Source organism: Crotalus tigris, unplaced genomic scaffold (assembly GCF_016545835.1).
Source record: "Crotalus tigris isolate CLP2741 ecotype Arizona unplaced genomic scaffold, ASM1654583v1 scf7180000018053.2689490, whole genome shotgun sequence".
In the NCBI taxonomy this organism is placed as follows: Eukaryota; Metazoa; Chordata; class Lepidosauria; order Squamata; family Viperidae; genus Crotalus; species Crotalus tigris.
This window is the reverse complement of record NW_024096796.1, coordinates 479,155-495,098: the sequence shown is the minus strand read 5'-3', so window position 1 is coordinate 495,098 and position 15,944 is coordinate 479,155. Positions and strand designations below refer to the sequence as shown.

Sequence of the window (15,944 nt, the reverse complement as noted above, 5' to 3'; positions counted from 1 at the left end):
AGCAAACAATATGTGCAATAATACAACCAGGTTTTATTTTTTTTAACTTCTTGTTTTCCCCTTCTTATTATGTAGAGTTCAGAAGGAATTTAAAGATCTGTTGTAAACATAACTATCCCCCCCCCCCGCTTCATAAGTGTACAAAGTAAAGGAGAGCAGGAGAGTAGATTTGTGACAGGTTTCTCTGTGCTACTAGATGCAAAACTATTTACAACTCTACAACCATCTCTATACAGTTATTGTACAAATTGGCATTTGAAAGACGAGAAAGGGAGAGGAAAATCAACTGAAATAAAATTTAAAGAAACTGCAGTTGTTTTCTTCAGGTAATGACGGGAAAAAATCTTCACACAGCAACTTCACTGCGCAAGTGGGAGATTGGGGTGGGAGACAAGGGTGGAGATACCTAAGTGCACTGAATTCTGGAATATAACTGGGAGAAGATGAATGGCCTAAATATGGGCACAGTGAAAGTAATGGGAGAGTGTACTATGTAGCAAAAACCAGCACACTGCATTTTATTCATATGATTTTTTTTTTTTTACAAACACAGACACTGCCAATGCTCAAGTTCCTTGTGTCGTTTATTTTTCTTTGAAGACGACATCTCCTGTTCCTTGGCATAATGCTGCTGCAGAACTTACAAAATCCTGAATCACCATCACATGTAACCAGATGAAAATCTGGCTACATTTCATGCTTCAAAGGTAGTGTCAAATTCTCATACAAAGCCAACTGATGAACATACATATGGTAAAGATCCTATGTGTCTCTGAAACGAGACAAATTCACAGCAGAAGGGTCCAAAATAACTGGCCCAATCACAATGGAGGAAAGAGAATTACAGGAGAAATTCAGCCTGAAGTAAGTGCCTCCTCCCACAACTTGAGTCCCCAATTGTTCAAGAAGGCTGGATGTGCTGAAGCCTGAACTCAAGTAGCGTTGACACCACCACTTAATGAAGACAGACTTGAGCTTCCCCAAATGCAATGTGCTGAAGATAGGCTGACAGGGATGTGCAATGCCAGGCCAATCCAAGCTGAATGCTGCCCACCACAAAAATTTTCTGCTGTTGGCAGTTTTACAGTTAACTTATGAATGTACCTCCTGAAACTGGAAGGCATGGAAGTCAGTATCTGCATGGCGTTTTGGTTCTGAATGACATCTGTTAACCATGAGCTCTCCACCATGATTGCACGGGCTTATTGTTGTGAAAGTGATGACAGAAGCAAAGGAAGCTACCATAAGTAGACCTACAGATGGCTTTCCAAATAGCTTGGGAGAAAAAAAAAATCACTCACAGTGCTTTGAATTCAACCTCTTGAATAAATCTTCTTTTCTGTCTACCCAGTACAAAAATCAAAGACCAATATAAATGAAGGTGGCTGTGCAATCCTGGGCAGAAAGCATTTGTTGAAGCTAAAAACAGCAGCCTGAGATGATTGATTCTGTGATCCATTTGCAAGGCAAAGATGAGAGCAGTGAAGAGAAAGGACTCTGTCCGGCAGTGGAGAATGCATGGTTAACAGACACTGGAAAAGCCAGGTGAGTGGTATTTACTCAGTAGTCATCCAAAGTCTCTATTTCTCCCATATTGAGCCGTTCTGATGAAGCATTAACTGAGAAACCTGCAAAAGACAGATCCGAGTTTATCAGTTCACAGATGAATTGTGTTTCATACTTCCCAATTTACATGTCATTAAACAATCATACAAAATTATACACAGTAGTTAAGAAAATTTTTTCTAGTATATCAGTTCAGTACTTTTAAGACATTGATTCATAAAATAAAAGTATTATTGAAGAATTCTCTTGATAATCAAATATTTTATAAAAAAAATACATACCCTCTATCTACTGTTTCTTAGGAATCTAACAAATCAACAGAATGGAGTAGATGAAGTTTAAATGTGCAAATATGTACATCTGTAGCTGTTTTCTTGCATACATCTGATTGCAGAAGTAATAAAATAATCTGTGGAGCAAACTCTAGGGACTAAAAGGGTGTTGACTGATAAATCAAACTGCAATCCCAAGAGGAGAAAAAATAGTTATTACCAACTCTTCTTAGTTTCTATGTTCTCTGTGGGTCTCCATTTATTTAATGTACCATATTAAATTTCTGGTTTATTGCAGAAAAATGTGCAAGATGTTTAGAGCAATGATGTTACATCGTGAGAACCAGTCTGATGTGATGAAGGCTTCAGGCTAGAAACTGGGCGAATACGGGTTCTGGTCCTGCCTCAACTCAAAATCACCTGGATAATTTTAAGCCAGTTGCTCTCCCCCAGCTTTAGGAAGGAGGAAGCGGCAAAATACTTCCAAAAAGCTTTGCCAAGAAAATTGTAGGGATTAGTCCCAGGCAGCTGTCAGAAGTTTAGGCTGACTTGAAGGCACACCAATGTTTATAAACTTATTCTAATTTGGACGTTCTAAAACTCACCTAACAAGCTGGGATCTGCACGAACCATTTTTTGTTTCTTCTTCTTTTTGCCACTCTGCACTGCTTCAAAACTGGATTGCTGATTGTTGCTCTGATTAGTTTGAAAGACTGAATGCAAAGAACTATGGTTCATCCCCCATACAGAATCCTGGAAATAAAAGACCCATTTTAAGATAAAATTAAGCTTTGTGTACTTGCCTAAGCACCATTCTCCCTATTGTAGGAATGTAACAGAACACATTTTCATATACTATCAGTTATCTGATAGATATTTTCCATATGATCATGGTTTATTCCATTTATTTTATCTACATACAGTTTTAAGAAAAGCTTCATTATTAATAGTTTCTATATTAACACATCTTTACTCAAACATGCTCTCCTTTTTAAGAATAATTCCACATCTATCTGCCCAAGTAATATCTATTTCTGACGGAAATATTTCCCCAAAACAGAAATATGAACCTGCTGCTGCCGTTGTTGGTTGGCTTTTTGTTTGGCACGGCGCTCAAGAAACTGCTTGGCAAATTCCTTGGCTTCAGGGGTGTCCCCAAGATAAGCTCTGATGTAATCATGAACCTCGTAAGGAGATTCCACTTCTTTCAGGAAAGAAACAAATGTGGGAACTACAATAAGAAGGGAGATTCAATTGTGAGAAATCTGTAAAGAATGTCAAGTAATGCAATGCAATGGACAAGAGCTTTCCAGTATCAACGATTTGATAAATTTCTTTAAAAGCTTTATGTAAAACAAAATTATTTCTGCTTGAAGAAAAATAAGAAAACGAAAACCATTTCCTCTTGTCACAGAGTTATCTAATAAAGAATTTACTTGTTAATAAAAACAGCAAACAGGCTACTCCTACTTTTTAGCAATGCAAAATACTTCCAAAAAGCTTTGCCAAGAAAATTGTAGGGATTAGTCCCAGGGATTAGTCCCAGGCTAAGATCTACGGTTCCAAAATATAAGTGGTATTATGCAGCACAATTTTTATATCCACTCCTCAAGAATATTGGGCAATGAGTATTAGATCGTCTATAATTTTCTCATTTTTATTTATACCACAAAACAATATCATGGATTTAGAATGCAACTATGATACAATTTCTTGTAATATGTGGTAACATGCATGATATATATTGTAATATGCTTGTACCTTTTACTACTGCTTACCATCCAAGTTGTTAGCTGTGTTGAGTGCATGAAGCATTTGTTCACACCACTGAGTGAATCCATCCTGAGGTTTATTAACTCCCTGAAACAATTTCAATAATTTTTCTTCTTCTTCTACCTTCTTATTATGCCTGCTTGTAACACCTATAGATTTACTGGGACAAAGAAAAACACTATCACTGCAGAGTATGGGGAAGAGATGTAGATTGCCAGGAATACTATAGGAAGTATGCAAGTCTAGAAACCAGAAAACTCCAGCAATCTATCAAAAGTCATATGGGTGCACAATGAAGTATAATCTTAATAGATGCAGCCAGCTGGACTTACTATCTATCCATTTTCTCCTAGTCATACTTATTTGACTCCATACTGGCCTGGACTATCCTTCCCCTTGCCTGTTCAATGACTACCTTCCATTTTTTCATCCTGAAAAACATGTGTCGCTTGGAGGTAGCCACAGCAGAAGTCTTGCCCTGTGTATCATTCTGGATATTTGTGGACCTAACATATGTGCTAGAGTAGGTTGTAAGTCACCCAAAGTTCAGTATTAAGATGGGCGGCTATACAAATGTTTTAAAAAGACAGACAGACAGACATACAGGCAGACAGACAGACATAATGCCATGCTAGAAACCAGGAAAATGTGAATTCTAATCCCATCTTAATCATGAAGGCCATGAGGAGGGCTTTGGGCCAGTACTATCTCTTAGCCCAACTCACCTGACAGGATCGGGTATTGTGGGGAAAACAGGAAGATGAAGGAGTATAAGGGAGGTTCGCTACCTTGAGTTATTTATAAAAATAATAAAGGTAGAATAAATAAATCTTTTTGCTTTTAAGCCAAACTTAGCTTCTGTAAATGCATATATCACTCCAGGCTGTTCTTATGACAAAGCTGGATAGCCCACTGCATGTAATGGCCTTTTACCCTGCCTAATACTTTTACCAGTTATTTATGCCAGCTAATCTAAAATATGATGAAATAAGCAATCCTCATTGTGCTGCGGTTTGTGCTCATCCACCGAACAACTTATAGGAAATGCAGCAAGCTTTGGCATTATCTAATAGAAGAAAAAAAAATTCAACCACACAGATTCTTACCTGATGCTAGCATTGTTCTTGTTTTTATTAGTTGCATTACGGGGACCCACTTCTTTGATTGCATCATCCCAGAATCCCATGTTTGAATTTTTTGTATCAGCATTACTCCAAATACTACTGACAAGATCTGATGCCCATTGGCTGCTAGGATTTGTGCTTAGAGAACCCCATACTGAATTGCCAATGCTGGTATGCCGATTTGAATGTTGCTGGGGAACAAAAAGAATGAAGTATTTAAATCTACCTTGACGTAAATGAGAATTTATAAACATTAAAATTTAGGAGCTACTCACTGTACTACTGCGGGATCTGCTCTGTTGCTGCTGCTGCTGATGTTGCTGCTTCTGCATCTGCCTTGCCTCTTCCTGCTGTATCTCCAAGAGAGATTTTGTAGTGCCGGCAGACTTGGCAACATTTCCCCAACCAGACAGCTTCTGTTGCTGCTGCTGCTGTTCCTGCTGGAGAGCTTTCATTAGTTCACGCTGTTGACGCCTTTGCTAGAAGAGAGTAAATGCAAAACTTGATTGCAAAACATCACAGGAGTGCCCTCTAGTAGCCACCACTCATTTTTGCAAGCAACAGTGAATTTTTCAGAAGGACAAAAAAATAGGTAGAATCATGTAATGTCTTTCCCAATGCACATCCCAGACTTAAGGAAACAAATTCCAGATTTCTCTTTTAGCAGCTATCCAAAACTACTTTTCTTAAACATAGATATGTCAAACTCAAGGCCCGCGGGCCAGATCCAGCCCATGATGTGGTTAGATCTGGCCTGTGGGGTCACCCTGGAAACAGCGGGGGCTGTCTCAGCCCCAGCCGATCCCACCCTGGCCAGGCACCCCCATGGGCGCATGCACAGGAGCCAGATAATGCACAGGGGCTGGCAGTGACCGGCAGCAGCTGCAGTTCGTTCACCTTGCCTTGTCATGCCCGGCCTCTCCTCGTCAAGCCCGACTTCTCCTTGCCTCGTCATGCCTGGCTTCGCCTTGCCCAGCCTCTCCTCTCCTTGTCCAGCCCCGCTTGCCCGGCATCTCCTTGCCACACCAGGCCTTGCCTCTCCTCTCCTCATCATGCACAGCCTCACCTTGCCCGGCCTCCTCGCCCAGCCCCACCTTGCCCAACCTCTCCTCTCCTCTCCCGGCTTCTCACCTAGCTATGCCATGCCCGCCCTCTCCTCTCCTTGCCATGCCCAGCCTTGCCTTATCCAGCCTCTCCATGCCTGGCCTTGCGCGCCCAGCCTCACCTCGTCCCATGGCAGCACTGGCAGCAGCCAGGAGCCCCTCGGGGAAGTGGGCTAGCTGGGCTGCAGGGTCCTGGTACCCCAGGAGCTCGGGGCCAGGCTGGGCACTTGGCCTCCGCTGCCCAGGGCTCCGGGCAGCCCGGGGGACCATCATCGCTAACTTGGTGCCTGGATCCTCCTCCGGAAATGTCTGCGCCCGGACTCCTCTCTGCTCAGGCCATGGTATTCCGCTGGCACAGCCCTTCTTCTCCATGAGTGGCTCATGCCACCCCACGCTCGTCTCCTTGTCCACAATGAGTGCTGTATTCCCCTCTCTGGCCCTGCCAGGCGGTAGAGAGGGCAACCTGGAGCCGCACCCCGCTGACACTTGACTCTGCCCATCTTTTGTCCCACGGGCCAGGTCCTATCTCCCATGCAATGAGCCGGGCACCCCCCCCCCCTCGGCCTCTTGTCTAGTGGACAGTGAGGCTCCTCTGATGGATGAGGCTTTGGCACTTGCCTTGGTGCCAAAGCCTCATCCATCCAGAGGTCTCCACTTCCTCCACTGGAGACCTCTGGATCCCCCCTCCCAGCCTTCTCTGCCCCCCCCAGGCCCCCTCGGCATGAGTTATGAACTGACCACACCCACCAGGCCACACCCACCTGGCCCTTTGAGGGCAACTATAATGTTGATTTGGCCCTCAATGAAATTGAGTTTGACACCCCTGCTATAACATTTACCTCTTCTCGAAGTTGTTTTTCTCTTTCTTCTTCAAGCTTTTGGATTTCTGCTAATGATAATGTTGCCTGTGATTGACAAGCTCTTGAACTAGATTGCTGACCCCATGTTGAAGAAGAAGGGAGCTAGGAGCAAATATACACAGAAGATACCAGTTAGATTCTCCAAATGGAGATAAGAAATACATAAAAAATATGATAAGAAAGGGCAACAAGACTACAGGTACTAGCTTAAGCACAATTTGATTATTGCTCTCTTATACTGTAGAATTGCAATTCTTTTCTGTATGACACCCAAGATTGTACCTCAATATAAATTTCATATTACCAACAAAGAGAAAGTTTCTACAATAGTAAAGTTCTGATTAAAGGTCGAGGTAGAGAGCTCTGAAAAATAAATGGATTTTATTGAGCTTAAATATCCCATGTAAAGGAAGGGAAACAGCTAAAAGAGTTGAAGAACCAGTAATTCAGAAGGGGAAACTCCAAAAGATGCATTAACAAAAGTAAGATAAGTATTCATGAGACAGAGTCTTTGGACAAATGTTTTATCTAGAATGATTAAATGTGAAATGGTTTGCCATACCGGACAGCCTGGAAAGATAAGGAGGAGGAGGAGGAGGAGGAGGAGGAGGAGGAGGAGGAGGAGGAGGAGGAGGAGGAGGAGGAGGAGGAGGAGGAGGAGGAGGAGGAGGAGGAGGAGGAGGAAGTAGTGAAGTATAATGCATAAAAATACAATATTGCTTATTATACACAAATAACTTATGCTCAGTTGTTGAGTGATCAGTCAAAGTTACAGTGGTGTTGAATGAAGGGACTTACAACTGGTCCACAAGGTTACAGCTGTTGCAGTACCTCATGGTCACATGATCAAGATTAAGGCACTTAGCAGCCTACACACACTTACAACCACAGGGTTGCTTCAACTCCCCCAATTTACCTATCTGTCCCCCGCATTTATATCTTTTGACCCCCTACACTCCGTGATCCCTGCCCTGACTCTTCGCAAAGCATCGGCTGGCTGCAGGAGATTTTCTTCTCAAGTTGGGCATAGTGGTTACCTCATGAGACCTGGGAAGGGGTAGGATGGATGCACCTCATCAGCTGCAGGACCAAACATCGGAGGTCAGCTGGGGTGGCAGGGGCCTTGGAGTACAGGGTGGCAGAGACAAATATAGCTGGGACTGGGGCACTTCCTGAGAAGCTGAGGTTTTGTGCATGGTGTTGTTGGAACTTTTTGGGGTAAGACAGTTTTGCACTACACTGCTGAGTAGGGGTAGCTGAGGCTTCCAGGTGCAAGACAGGGTGCAGAGCAGCCAAAAGGGCAGAGATGAAGGGAGGGAAATAAGCAGTTGGAGGGAGTTGAAGGGGAAGCCCAGGAGAACTGAGGCTTGTGGCTAGGAGGGATCTAAACCTGGAATGGTTTGGATTGGGTTGGGTCCTTACCTAACAACCATTGGAATTTGCTTAACAGCAGCAATGGGGAGTGTAGTCAGATGACATTGCATGTTCTGACTGCATTGCTTAGCAATGGAAATTCTGGACCCAACTGTGGTCATAAGTCAACGAATACCTGCATTTGTGCTGCTGGAGTTATAGAGTTCTTCAAAGATCAAGAGTAGTATAGATTCAGAAAAGAATTACAATCTGTCTTTAAAATAATTACATTCTGTAAATTTGCATCTTTAGCATGAGCTATTCCGTTACAGCTTCTCTTAGAAAAAGGATATGGTGGTATTAACACCCTCTGTTGTGACTACTAGAAATATTGTACAAGTAGTCTTTGTTTAATGACCCAAATTGGGGCCAGAATGACCATTGCTAAATGAAGTGGTTGTTAGGTGAAACATGTGACCACCCTGCTTAGCAATAGGAGTTCCAGCTATTCCTGGTTGTGGTCCTAAGGCCAGGACCATGCTGTTGTTAGACAAGGAAACTCACATTTCTCTTACCCTGCTGCCTTCTCTTCATCCAGGCCTGGTGAGCTCCTTTCAGCAGATGAGGTTCTGCTGTTCTGCCAAGCTTGCCTCTGATTCAGTTCCCCCCATCTGCTCATCTCCCCTGCATTTCAAACTTTTTAGTCTCCCTCGTTCCACCTCCCACCCACAGTTGGCCTTCTGTGTCTTCTTCCTCCTGCTGCTACTGCAGGAGGCTTTGCTAAGGGCCAGCAGCTGCCTCAGCTGACAGTGTCTTGTGAACAGGAAGAGGAGGAAGACAGCAAAGGTCAGCTGGGGATGGTGGCCGAGTGCAGGGTGTCAGGCACTGAAAAGGGCCAAGAGCTGGGTCAGCTGGGTGTGCTTTGTCAGTAGCAGGAGGAAGAAGATGGCAAAGGTTAGCTGGAGCAGCAGAGGGCAGGGCAGCAGGAATGGCAGAATGCAGAGTAGCCAAAAGGGCAGAGAAGGGGGGAGAGGTAAACAGGTGGGGGGAGTTGAAGCACATGCTGTGAGCTGCCAAATATCTGAATTTGGATCAAACGACTGTGGGGCGGCTGCCAAAGCTACAACTTCAAAAAGCGCCCCTGTAACTAAGGTCATCGGAGGAACAGTCATTAAACGAGGACTACCTGTACATTTTCCTCTCATAGTTCTAGATTTAGAACTAACACATGCTACTTGGTAAGTTTAAAAGTTTTTTTTTTTTTTAGAGAGGAAAGAAATAATGCTATCGGCTTCCTTTGGGGCTCAAAAGAGGGCTTATTTTCTGTCTGCCTGAAACACGGAACAGCAAACAGGCTGTTCATTAAAATAAGAGATATACATATTCTGATCTAAAGTTAAAAACAGCAACAATTGTGCAGATTCTGCAGAATTAACAGGATGAATCTCTAGTCTCGTTATGAGCATAATTCCATATTCGTTTGTTAACAACAGTCATTATTCATTTGAAAACAATACAAAAGTTACACTGGAGAATATTGGTACCTTCATCTGTGCGAGTTGCTGCTGCTGTTGCTGCTGCTGCAATCGACGCAAAGCTTCCTGCTGCTGCTGCCTCAGCCTCATAATTTCCTTCTGGCGTTGGAGTTCCAGCTCTTTCCGCTTCTGTTCTTCCTCTTCTTGCCGCTGCTGAGCTGCTTCTTCTTCGAGGCGCAGTCGGTTTTCTTCTATCTGACGCTTGGCCTCTTCTTCACGTGCCCATTTGGCAGCCTCCTCTTCCTTTCCAGGTTCAGAAAAAAAGCAAATCTTCTAAAATTCTAGATTAAAATGCTGACTTTCAAAGTATTTCAAATTATACAGATATGTAGGTATTCTCTGCTTCAAATAGTGCAACTTGCTCCAAAACATAACTGTTTGATAGAATAGAACTAATTTCAAATAATTCAACTAAGTAGTCCTTAATTAATTATATAACTCATTGTCTACCCCCAACTAACTCTGGGCGACTTGAATGCAAAAACAGATACAACTTCTAAAAAACAGATAAAGAAAAAGTAAACATGGCAGTACATGTAACAGGGAGAGAAGAAACCCACCCAAACTGAACAAAAACTTCACACCAAAGAGGAACACCCCGATATCGCAGTTTTAGGAAAACAGGTTTTCAAAGTTCATTTAAAAATTTGTCCAGTTGGAGCGGTATCATCATTTATCAATTTTGAATTGCTAAAAACCTTGTGTTTTTATAACAATAACAATTTCTTTTCTGTTTCATCTATGATGGCCTATTAAAATTACAATCATCGCTGGGAAGGAAATATGCAAGTTATCTCCTTTTCATGAAGGCAGCAGAGATTATCAAGTCTATTCATTCTGAATAGATCAGCATCCTTCTTTTCACCTGTTTGCGAAGCAACTCTTCTCGCTGCCGTCTTTCCTCTTCTTCTCTTCTCCTTTCTTCCAACCTTCTAAGTGCTTCTTCCTGTTGTTGCCTTTCCTCTTCCTCTCGCTGCCTCCTTAGTGCAATTTCTTGTTCCCGTTGCCGCCTGAGGGCTTCCTCCTTACACAAAAAGAAAAGTTTACAAGCAACATGAACAGGCTGAATATTGTAAAATTACTATTCAAAAATTATTTTTCTTGTAAATTTATATATTTAATACATAACGTGGCACTACCTGCCCACCCAGATGCCCCACTCCCTAGAATGTGGCACAGATTCTGCTGGTTGTTTTCTTGCTACACAAAACGTTTCAACAGGAAAGGCCCTTGGCTCCTTCAGAATGAAGGAGTAAAGATGGAGTAAGAAGTACAGTGGGTTTCCTTTAATCATTGCTATTCATTTCATTCAAGCTTTTTTTTAAAAAAAATTAAGCTAGCAAATTTTGTCGGCATCATCTGAAATCTCTGTCTGCCTTTTGGAAAGAGAAAATCTTGTAACTATTAAGTAATTAGTATATGCAGAGTACAAGTAAATAGACAAGATTTTTTTCAGGAGCGATGTTATAGTTTTTAATTACATCCTTTAAAAATACAAACAGAAGATAACTGGAATGTTGGTTAACTTATTGCTTTTCAACAGTTGGATTTTTTTCCCATTTAATAGATAATTCTCTTATTTTGAGACTATAGCAATAGCATTTAGACTTACATACTGACCCCTGGTGCTTTACAGCACTCTCTGGACGGTTTACAATGTCAGCATTCTTTGCATGTTGCCCCAACAATCTAGGACCTCATTTTACCAACCTTGGAAGGATGGAAGGTTGAGTCGACCTTGAGTCCTGTCAGGATCAAATTCCAGGCTGTGGCAGAGTTTTCCTGCAATATTGCACCACTCAATAACTGCACCACTATGAAACACTGTTTTTATTTATTTGATTTCTATAGCCATCCATCTCAACAAGTGACTCCAAGTTACTTATGGCATAGCCGTAAGATAATGAAAACAATATAAATGAATATATATGGTGGCTGAGTAAAGTTACCACCATAGATGTATGGATTTTAATATGGTCAAGAAATAGGGTCCTTAACACATGTCGGGCTCCAAGCCAGGACACATAACTAGGTCGTCTCAGCCTTATGAAAAGCCAGATTTGGGTCATCCCAATTCTGAAGATAGAATATTCCAGAGGGCAGGGACTATAGCAGAAAAGGCACACCTGCTGATCCCTGTGAGCTAATCCTGTCTACTTCCACAAAAATCACTTATCTCAGATAAATCTACAAAATCATGCTTCAGACACTTCAGTCAGTTTTGTTCAGTCAGGTTCAATTCTGAGTGGATCTGAACATTTTTATCTGACAGATAGTTACAATATTCTTCAGAGTGGCCCTGAAGTTGCTCCTGTGGCTTTACTGATATAAAGTAGAAAGGTGTAAGAATAAAATTAAATTCTACAATGTTTCTTTCTTACACACATGCACAATACTGGAAAAATGGCTTATTTTTTAACATGACAATAGTATTTATTGATCATATTTGAGTTGTCACCTGTTTCCTCCGAGCTAACTCCTCTTCTTCTCTTCTTTTTCTTTCTTCCTCCTGTCTCCTAATTAGTTCTTCCTGTTGCCTCCGAAGTTCCTCCTGTCTCTTACGTTCTTCTTCTTCTCTTTTGGCCCTTAATTCAACTTCCCTCCGTTCCTGCTCTAGCTAAAATTTAAGAGCAATACTGGAAATATGACAATAGAATTATCTCTAAATACTCTAACTGCATGATTCTTGCTAATATATGCTTTTGCCTTAGCATCTTTCTCTACAAATACAGTAGTGAATGTCTTTCCAGTATTTTGTCTTTATAATGTGCTAAAAGAATATCTGCTCAAGAATTAACTATTTTTATTTAATGTCCAAATAAGAAAATGGATCATCGAACAAACCAACCCAGTGTTCTTACTCAAGGCACAAGCAACCAGGTTCAAATTCCTACTTTGGACACATAATGCAAAGACCTAGCTCCCTGTGAAGGCTCTTATTCTGGGAAAGGTGGAAAGAAACAAAAGATGACCAGAGCAAGGTGGGTCAACTCAGTTAAGTGGTAATCAATGCACCACTGAAAGAGCGAGAGTACCAAGTTAGAACAGATTGTCATGGAGAAAGTCTATCTATGTGATCACTAAAAGTCTACACTAATTTGATAGCACATAATTAATCAACCATTTGTTAAAAGTTGCTCTATTTATGCAAATGGCATCTGCCACATCACATAAACTGCTATAAAAAGATAAATTAGAAGTAAAAACATGCCATATAGTAAAATATATACTACTCCTTACCTTTGCAACTTTGGCCTTTTCAAGCTGCTGTAACTGTTCTAAAGCTGGTCCCTGAGCTGCAGTATCAATCGGGAGGTCCCAGACACTATTTCCTTCCCAGACTTCAAAGCAAACAGAGAAAAAATACAGACTGTAGATATGTAATGTATATAAATCAAGTATATAAAAATAAGAAACATTTAAATTAGGAATAAGACTAAGTTAGTAGTAGCATATTCTCTAATCAATTACTTGAATTTTTAAAGTAATTGCAATACATAATTCTGGCAAATTCTTATATTGGAAATCTTTTTTGTTCCTAAGGATTGGATTCCTAAGTGATCTAAAGATATGGGACACAAAATCCAGCTGGATTTCTCAAGGAAGAAATGTAGAAAGGGATTATTGTTGAGCAGAATGCTGAGACAATGGTAGAAATCAATCGGTGACAATAAAAATGCAGAAGAAATCAAATGAAAATAAACATTTAGAAAGCATTTTATATTATAACAGACATATGAAAGCCAATGAGCTGAATAATATATTCAGTAATATTAATTTCCTTACTTTAAAACAGTGGTGGCAAACCTATGGCACGGGTGCCAGAGGCGGCACTCAGAGCCCTCTCTGTGGGCATGCGCGCCGTCGCCCCAGTCCTAGGCCTTCAGCTGGATTTTATAAAATCTTTTTGCTTTAGGCCTCCGCTGCCATGTGCAAAAAAAAAAAAAAAAGGTCCAATCAGTCAATTTCAACTTCTCGTGGAAAAAAAAAGATCTTGCAAAGTTGGAATTGATTGATTGATCTTTTTAGTCCCACCCAGTCTGCCATTACCACCGCAGCCATGCCCAGCCAATGGGCCATGCCCAGCCAATGGGCCACACCCACCCAGCACTCGACGATGCATAAGTAGGTTTTGGGTTGCAGTTTGGGCACTCAGTCTCTAAAAGGTTCGCCATCACTGCTTTAAACTATTTAAGGTCCTATTTATATAAGTCTGAGATATCAGTATGTTAATTAGATAACTTCTAAGAACACAGAATATCTCAGTAATAATGATAGTTTATTATATTCAAACCCCACAAATCATTGTTTCATAACTGCTTAAAATTAGGGTTGAAAATCTTGGCTTGCAGAAGAATTTCAAACCACAGCTTTGAAACTTATGTTACTTGCAATTTCACTAAAACTTTGGTTTAGTAATTTTAATATTATATCTAAATGCAGCCAATATAAACATTCAAAAACAGTTTCCTACCAGTAGTTTGTGGAGCAGCTGACTGAAGTTCCCAAATTGAACTAGTGTCTGACATTGACCTTGTTACAGGTGGCACCGTGTTCTGTTCAACTTTTCTATAACATAAAGACTGAAAGTAAACACCCTCTCTCAAGACAAAAGTTATCATGTTTTAATACATTTCTGTTTCCTTTCCTTCCCAAAAGCCAGTTTTAAAGTAGTATTGTACTTCTCTGTATTTTCCAGGGTTGAGCAAAATCTAGAAGTTTCATAAAAACTTTGAATACTATCAACCGGAAATTAAGTATAAAGTCTGCATTATTGAAAATAAATATACTGCAGGAAGATACAAATTAATAAATATAATTATATAAATGGTCCTCCCGGCAAAAACTGCCCCATAGCGAACAATGAGTTTGCTTAAGGACCACCACAAAAAAGTTTGTAAAATAGTTTCAGTCACATGGTGACCTGCTTTATAATCGTCATAGCTGTAATTGAAGGTTCAATTACAGGGATAACTCGAGGACTTCCTGTAAGATTTTTTTATCCCCATTCCATTTGAGGAAGCTGAAGAATTTTGAAAGTACATGTTACCCAGCTATTTGGTTCTGCAGAAGCTTCAGTGGAATGAGGACATGATATTCAGGAAGATTCCTTACCAGCTGACATGCTGATCCACAGCACTCTGAACACCAGAATATAAACTCCTGAGAGAAAAGGAATCCCAAAAAATTGCACCCATCCCATTCAGTTGACAAATTTCTCTGTTGTATCATGAGCATTCCTTCAATAATATGATACATTGGTAATGTACAAAGTAAATCATATAAAGCATGAATGCGACAGATAGTTGCATGCAAATAAAGAGATGTATTTGTCAGAGAAAACACATCAGTGACCCTGGACCCTGCATATTTACCTCATTTTAAGTGCCTGGAATTGTTGCAAAAGGAGAGTCAGTTGCTGCTGTTGCTGAGATGAGACAGCTGCTTTTTGCTGTTGTGCCATCACTTGTGCATATTGTTGTCTTCAAAAGGAAATGCAAAATAGTCATTCTGACTTACAACATTATTATTTTTATTTTAAACACCTTCATTAATATATGCACATATAACACACACACATGTAATCTGATTCTGGAAACACACAATGGTTTGACTGTGTGTATACATAAGCTACAGAAGCTAGTATTTCTATATCTCCTGAACTGCAGTTTCCATATTTTTGACCAATTTTCCAACGATGCCAAATCATTTTTTGTGTTATGAATACCTCCAGGAACATCAAATCTATTACACACTTTTGAGTCATCAGCAAAAAACCATAGACTTTCAACAGACTTACTGTAACAAAAATTGCTGGTACTGGAGATGCTGCATTTGATACATGGCCGTAAATTCCTGTTGTCTAGTCAGACGTTCTTGGTCCAACTCACCCTGTGGGTGTAAACAAATCAGTTACCAAACTTGGGAAGAAACTCTACCACTTGTTTGATCATAAAGTAATCCTCACTTAATGACCATTTGTTCAGTGACCATTCCAAGTTGCAGCAATTCTGAATGGATAGTATTTTTGACTGATCCCTAAAATTATGGCCTTTGCAGTACCTGGTCTGCAGGGGCACTTCAATTCTCTTCTCCCATTTATCTCTTCCCATTTCTGCCCTTTTAGTCTCCCTGCACACTGGCAATCCTTGGTGGCAGCAGCACTGACACTGAAGTAGAGACCTGGGGTCTTCAGTGATCTCAGCTGGTCACCACTGATCTATTTCAGCACCACTGCCACAACAGTGGTGCCTCCAACTCCACATCATGGCCAGCCAGCCCAGCTCCAGAATGTAAAGCCCCAGCTGCCTCTGCTGCCCTTCTGACTCTCCTACTGCTGAGGTGTGCCTAGCCTGGA

General features: G+C 41.0%; 1 protein-coding gene across 2 annotated transcripts in view; it reads right to left on the bottom strand.

Moving 5' to 3' along the window:
• Positions 1–530: 530 nt before the first annotated feature.
• Positions 531–15,944, bottom strand: part of GIGYF2 (GRB10 interacting GYF protein 2) — a 124,886-nt gene continuing 109,472 nt past the window's right edge. The window contains exons 15-29 of one of the 2 annotated variants that reach the window (XM_039347097.1): positions 15,387–15,478; positions 14,962–15,069; positions 14,061–14,155; positions 12,827–12,927; positions 12,045–12,203; positions 11,297–11,368; positions 10,452–10,610; positions 9,596–9,829; positions 6,678–6,800; positions 5,011–5,214; positions 4,718–4,926; positions 3,617–3,771; positions 2,909–3,069; positions 2,444–2,591; positions 531–1,628 (exon numbers count right to left, since the gene is read on the bottom strand). In XM_039347097.1, the coding sequence (XP_039203031.1) occupies positions 1,561–1,628; positions 2,444–2,591; positions 2,909–3,069; positions 3,617–3,771; positions 4,718–4,926; positions 5,011–5,214; positions 6,678–6,800; positions 9,596–9,829; positions 10,452–10,610; positions 11,297–11,368; positions 12,045–12,203; positions 12,827–12,927; positions 14,061–14,155; positions 14,962–15,069; positions 15,387–15,478 (2,088 nt within the window). In that variant the 3' untranslated portion in view covers positions 531–1,560. The remainder of the gene's footprint in view (positions 1,629–2,443; positions 2,592–2,908; positions 3,070–3,616; positions 3,772–4,717; positions 4,927–5,010; positions 5,215–6,677; positions 6,801–9,595; positions 9,830–10,451; positions 10,611–11,296; positions 11,369–12,044; positions 12,204–12,826; positions 12,928–14,060; positions 14,156–14,961; positions 15,070–15,386; positions 15,479–15,944) is intronic. The other variant, XM_039347098.1, reaches the window with a different exon arrangement.